Genomic DNA, 7,117 nt, shown 5'->3' with positions numbered 1-7,117 from the left:
CCGAATCTGGTTGTGGACTCGATCCATCTTCGAAATCTCTCCTCTCTATTTATATCTTGGTCGTGGAAGCTAGTCTGGAGATCAATTGCTAGATTCCAAGCAGTGTTCCATCTTAAAGAAAGCTATTTCAATGTCATCTTTCCCTCCCTTCCCTGTCGTTCATGTCTACTATTTTTCTCCCATTAAACTGAACCCAAAAAAAAAATACATCATTGCAAGTGTTAGAAGAACAACAATGATTGTTGTAGCTGATTTGATTTCATCCCTATTTCTCGTTATGAACCTATTGAAATTGTGTTTTTTGATTTTTAATGGCTTGCCCATATACGTTATTTGATGGTAAGAAAGGCAAAGTGTCACCCATTTTAGAATGTTAAAATAAGTATGGCTATGCATTATTTCTTTTTTTCTTTTATTTTGCTAGCATAGTTTTGGTTGACAAGCACTCTCACTTACAATTTATATCGTGCATATTTATTTATTCCATATACATAGTTCTTGAATGGAGCAATAACTATTCAAATTGAAGGTGAAATTTGGAGGATATTTTAAGAAGGTTAAGAATTCTATAAAATGAAGTACTACTTTGGAAGACAAAAGAGCTGGTTAGTTGATATTAACTACTATTGCTACAAGGACCTATATGATGATATAGTGCACACCTTTAATTTGAAGCTTGAAGAGGCCATAAAGATTTGGTCTGTGATAAGACATTTAATGCCTAAGTCTTATATAATATTAGACACAGATTAGAAATTGATGAGTTTATTTAAGAAGTACAATATGAAAGAGTGCTTCTTAGTTGTCACAAAAGAAGCAAATATTATATAACTTTCTCAATTAACACTAGGCAGCCAAGATCAAATTGAAACATGTAGAAGTATTACAACTACAATAGAAAAGATTCGAGTGAATAAAGTAAGGAAGAACCAGAGGCACAATGAAAGCGAACATCTAGCTATAATAGGCATTGATACCTTAGCCACTGCTATTAAAAATAATGATTATGTTGGAGTAAATGATGAAACTTTATTTTAGAGGAGCAGAAAATAGATACTGAAATTTATAGTTCTAAGAGTAGCTATCACAATATTTATAATAGTGATTCTGATGATGATGATGAAAATATCATGCACTATGAGGGAGAGACATATGAGATGGACATTGAGAATCCTAACATGACCGTAGGGGCAAAATATATAAGTCAAAAATAATTCAAGGTGGCACTGAGTCAGTATGCTATATTAAATGAATTTGCCGTGAGAGTTCTCAAAAGTGAGCCAGATAGAATAATGGTGAGTTACAAAGATAAAGCTTGTAATTGGAAGCTTCATGCTTCACTATTATGTAATGGTCATGCATTTAAGATATTATGGTTGAAATATATTACCTTTTTATGATAGTGCTTATAGAAAATATTGCATGTATTAATATATTGTTATATTTGTATGTGCAGGTCAAAAAATTGAGGGAACCTCATACATGCTCATTTATAAACAAATGTGGTTATAAGATGGCCAGACAATTTTGGATATGTGACAAGATGATTGGTTGGCTAAGAAAAGAGGGTGACTTGTCGCCTATTGAGCTAAGAAGGAGATTGTTGCGATTCTATCATCTTGAGCTTCCATACCATGGAGTTTTGCAAGGAAAGGAGCTTGCCATATCCATAATTTATGGTAATTGGGCAGATTCTTTTTAGAGAATGGAAGATTTCAAGAAGGAGCTTTTGAGAAGAAACCTAGATAGTGTAGTAAAGCTAAAGTTAGATGTGGTAGGTGACAAGCATTACTTCCACCACTTCTTTATTTGTTTACGAGCTTGCAATACGGGCTTTTTAATTGGTTGTAGGCCTTTCATAGGCCTAGATGACTGCCACTTAAAGGAGAAGTTTACGGGTGTGATGATAACTGCTACATCACTTGATGGAAATAATGGGTTGTTTCCAATTGCTTTTGTTATTGCAGAATGATAGTTGGACTTGGTTTTTGGAGGTACTTAAAGAATCAATTCAAACTCGAGAAGGTCAATACTTATATTAGATCGACAAAAGGGATTGGAAGAAGCAATACAACATATATATCCCAAAGTAGAACATAAAAAATGCATGAAATACTTCTACAAAAACTTTCAAAGTTTTCAGGACACTGGCTTAAAATTAAGGTATGGGGAGCTGCAAGGGCATACACAAAAGTCCTAGATAACAATATCATCAATCAAATTAAGGAGGCTAGCTTGGAGGCATTCAAGTATCTTAATGCTGAAAATATTAGTTTATGGAGTAGATCTCAATTTGGCATCACAACTAAATGCTCCTATATAACAAACAACCTTTTGGAATCATTCAATGTCTAGATTTCTGAGGCTAGATATAGACTAGTTCTTGATTTATTAAATGCTGTAAGACAAAAAATTATGGTGAAAATGGAAGCAAGAAGGAGAATGGTTGCCCGCTAGAAAGAAAATTTAGTTCCTATGATAATGAAGTATGAAAGAGACATCAACCTTAAGCTGGGTGATTATAATATTTATAGAACTAACGATTACAAAGCAGAAGTAATTGAGACTAATGAAAGACATGAAGTAATTCTAAACGAACTTGCTCTTGCCATTTGTGGAAGGTGTCAGACATTTCTTGTGTGTATGATGCAGCTTCCATATGTAGTATGAGAGGTGTAAATTTGTAAAATTATGTATCGGAGTATTTCACCGTTGCCAAGTATAAGACTGCCTATGTATTAGAAATTGGACCATTACCTAATAAGACCCAATGGATAAAAGTTGATACTGGATACAAGATATTGCCTCCTAAGCTCAGTCTAAGACCTCTAGAAAGGCCTAGAAAGAAGAGAATTAGGGGTATATATGAGAATACATTGAAGAAGATGCACAAATGTAAGCGTTGTGGTGAGCTTGAGCATCATGCAAAGATCTGCAAAAATTCAGTAGTGGAGGAATCTTGAGCTTCAATATCGTCATCTTCTGCACCACAAAAGCTTGGGAGGTAACATATAGCACTACTCTAACTTAATGATGTTTGTCCTTTATCACTTGCTTATTATTGAAATATTGCAGGCCTAAGAAAGATGGTTCAAGAGAAAGAGTGTCAATTACAGGAGGCGCACATGCAGTGTTTATAGCACCAAAAGGAAAAAAACAAAGGACAACCCCGCAAGCAAGCTAAAAGTATGGAAACTTTAGTTAGAGATGATAATGCCTACCTACAATCTTGGTTGGTATATAATTGAATATATCTATCCCAACTTTTGCACCTTATTTGCTTTCAAGTTATTTGTATCACTTTTAGTATTATTACTAAACATAATTTATTGGTTGATATAGAGTTAATTCTCACCTTATATGCTTAGTAATTGTAGATTTGATCGCATGTTTTGCTGGAGTAGTGGAGATTATGTTGGATATGGATCTGTTTTCTTATTTAGCAATGTATTTTGTTCTACAATAATCTAGACGATATTCTTGCAATGAGATAATTTTTTTTTGATTGCAGAAATGTGAACAAATTTTTATTTACTAAAAATATTTACTTCTCCACCTTATGTTATGCTTGTTATGCTTGCATTCCAATATGGCTTTATATTTTTCATTTATGAAAAGATGCAACAATAACTTAATAAAGTATTCTAACATTGCTTCCTCTAGGTTGTTGAAATCTATAAAATATAGAATTGAAGAAAAACAACCAATAGATAAACACATGGATAGAGCACAAATGCCAAACCCCAAGTTCCATCCATAACTATCTTGAACCCATACAATATACGTGGATGATATGAATGAACCGAAGTTTCTAGAGAAAGAAACTATATTGAATAACAAGCCTTTTTTTTCACTTTCTGCAGAGCATCGACATCCCCTTCTTCATGTACATATCACCTTGCAAAGAGAATACAATTTTCCTCCAAAGCTCTTAATCTTTCTTTGACTATTTCAAAACTGTCAATACAAGAGCAGCACTTAACATCTTAAGACTTATGTTAATTTATGGTGTATTAATTCATCCTACTTGTGTAGAAGCATAAATGCACGGCTCTAACGTCTATAATAGTAATTAGCGAGATTTTGGAGGCTATGATATTAACTAATAAGTATAGGATTCTGAAGGCTGTCACATTAATTAATGTGTTTAAATTCTTTCTATCTACTAGGATTATTTTTTACGCATATACCCTCCTAAGTATGCAAAATTGTATGAATATTCTTGTAAAATTGCTATTTACTTGTATACCCTTATAAATGTTTCTTTTTGCACGTCTACCTATTAAGGATATTTTAATTATTTTAATTTGAAACCATTAATTTTTTAACGATATTAGATAGTATGTGTACATATGCAAAAACAAAGATAAAAAAAAGTAAAATAACAAAATAAGTATTTTACATATATATATATATATATATATATATATATATATTAATTTAGGAGGATATTTATATAAAATTCATGTTTTTTTTCCTAATATTACAAACAATGTTACCGCGAGCAAAAGCAGAACAGGACGTCAGTGTGGTCCACAAATTCATCACATGATTCCGAAACCCCCAGCCGCCGTGAGCCCACCACTCCATAGCCCGTTGCTGGCGCGTCTCCCTTTGGTGGGTCCACGAAGTGTGTCATACTGAGTGGGATCCACATCTCATCTTCTTCCTCGCCGTTTATACTATACAAACTCCTCGTTGCCTTTCCCCAATAATCCCAGTGATAAATCCACCCACAGGAACGGAGAGAACTATCAGATCCGACGAGAAGGTAGACGGGAGGGGAGTCGCCTCTCTACCACTCCTCAGCCTTCTCCCCTTATCTCACCGCCCTCGGTAAACGCGTCTCCATCCCCATTCCATCCCCCACCAATGTTCCATTCCCATCATCATCATCATCGCCATGCCCATCTCCCTTTCTGTCCCCCGTTCCAAGCCAAAACATTGATTAAATAAATATAATCCCATAATCCAATGCGTCCTCGAGATCTTCCCCACCACCCCCCGATTCCAATCCCCCTTCTTCTATAGAAAGCCTTAGGGCTTGGTCTTCTCTCTGAAAGAAACCAGGGGTTTAAGGTTTTACTGTGCCAATCTGAATAGTCGGTGATGGCATCGTCATCGACTTCGTCGTCGTCGTCGTCGTCCTCGGGGTTCTTCGCAATCTGCCTGCTCCACTCGGCCGTGGCGGTGACCTGCGGCGCGCTGATGATGTTCTACCTGAACGAGATCTCTGTCTTCGGGCACGGGAGAGAGACGGCGAGGAAGCTCCAGGGGTCGACTCCGCATGACCAGCTCCTGATCCAGACATCGGATTCTTTCGCCGGGCTTCTCCTCATGGCGATCGGACTTCTCCTCTTCATGGTGGCATTTGTGAAGGATCGGGATTTCCAGGCGTTCTTCGCAAAAGGCTGCATCCTCCTCCATGCTTCCATGGCCCTCTGGCGCGTCTACTTTGAGCGCCGCGTCGACGACCTCGCCCGCGACTGGCCTCGCCAGCTTGTCGGCGATATTGTGCTCAGCCTCTCCTGGGTCCTCTTCCTCGTCTACTCCTGGAGGGAGAAGTATGACTGACTGCGGAGGTACCCTCTCGATCCCTTTTGATTCGGAGGGGAGGCTCGTTAGGGCTAATTGGTTGTAGGATGTGGTGATGATTGCTCTTTTCTTGATCTTTTCCTTTTGGTGGCATATGGGTTTGCTTATCTGTAATTTGCTTTGGCTTGTTGTCTTAAATCAATCTAGATGAATATCTCACATTTTCTTGTAAAGTTTCTTCTCTTGTTGAGCATAATAAAGAATAAGATATATAAGCTTCTGGTGCTGTACCTCGTTCTTTCTTATTAAAAGCGTTTTTAGTTGGTAAAGGTCTAATTCGCCGTTTGTTTATTTCCATTATGTGTTCATGCGGCTATTTCTGAAATTGTTGTGATTGTCTGGTTTGGTTCTACTTATTTGAGCATTATTTGATAAGTTCAGGTATTTGATGCTACTATGACAGTATTGTAAATCACATCATGTTCAAGTTATATAATCAATGATGATAGTTATACGTCTCTGTAATTTGGCAAGTTATGATTTGGAAGCAAAATATATGAATTTTTTTAATAATGTCAAATGCCTTTCATTACATGTTTGGACATTGCAGCTTAAAACTTACTAGACAATACTTTGTTAAGGTGTATATATCTTTTAAAAGGCCACATAGTTGCCTCAAAACCTTTCTATGACATCACTGTAAATCCCATATCATGCTCAACTTATATACTCAATGGTGATAATTATATGTCTCTGTAATTTGGCAAGTCTTGATTTTGAAGCACATGAAATTTTTTAATAATGTCAAATGCTTTTTGTGCCATGTTTGGACATTGCAACTTAATTCTTATTACAGAATGCTTTCTTTAAGGTATACATATTTTTTAAAAGGCCATGTAGTCACCTCAAAACCTTGTATTATGGGCATCGTTTATTAGTCCAAGCTATTCAAGTATCAGTTTGATAGGCATTGCAAAATATCATAGCCTAGGATGCTAACCCGATCGTTATATAATGCAAGCCACTAAATAGTAAATTTCGGATGGATTGGGAACCAAGTATGAATTTTTTGAACACATCTTAATTACGACTTCTATGCAAACAACTAGGTAACCAAAGATAGCTGGCTGATAAACAAAATATCTGAAACTTTCCAAAAATAAGAATATTTACATTAATGAAACATGGTTTCTCCCCTCAATCTTTTGTTTTGTTATTTGCATCATCATGCATTTACGGTAAAGGTTGCTCAGTAATAGTGAGTTTGCTCTATTATGACTTAGATCTGAAAAATAGAAATAGTCTCTGTGCATGCAAGGATAAGGCTGTGTACATCTGACTTTCTCTAGACATTGTAGTGATGGGAGCATCGTGTACCGAGCCACCCCTTTTTTTATTTGTATTATCATGCAAGTTTTGCTCTTTGATTTCTGCAATCCTTAAATGATGGTGAAATATGTGAGCTTCTAGTGTTTTAAAATCTGGTGCATGCTGCCATATATGCTTCTGCATATGCGTATGTGGTCCCTTACCTATATATAGTACTATATTCTATCATACCATATATGGACCAAAACTATGG

The 7,117-nt window shown here is 36.1% G+C and overlaps 1 protein-coding gene across 1 annotated transcript; it reads left to right on the top strand.

Moving 5' to 3' along the window:
- The first annotated feature begins 4,703 nt into the window (after window positions 1-4,703).
- Window positions 4,704-5,825, top strand: LOC103696280. Its single transcript, XM_008777845.4, has one exon. The coding sequence runs from the start codon at window positions 5,110-5,112 to the stop codon at window positions 5,572-5,574; it is 465 nt and encodes a 154-aa protein (XP_008776067.1). The 5' UTR covers window positions 4,704-5,109; the 3' UTR covers window positions 5,575-5,825.
- Window positions 5,826-7,117: the final 1,292 nt, after the last annotated feature.

Source organism: Phoenix dactylifera, chromosome 14 (assembly GCF_009389715.1).
Source record: "Phoenix dactylifera cultivar Barhee BC4 chromosome 14, palm_55x_up_171113_PBpolish2nd_filt_p, whole genome shotgun sequence".
NCBI classification, from domain to species: domain Eukaryota; kingdom Viridiplantae; phylum Streptophyta; class Magnoliopsida; order Arecales; family Arecaceae; genus Phoenix; species Phoenix dactylifera.
Note: the sequence above shows the minus strand (reverse complement) of the source record. Positions and strands in the feature narration are given on the sequence as shown.

What these genes read in the sequence shown, in the direction of transcription:
- LOC103696280 (XM_008777845.4), top strand. Translation starts at nt 5,110, where the DNA reads ATGGCATCGTCATCGACTTCGTCGTCGTCGTCGTCGTCCTCGGGGTTC.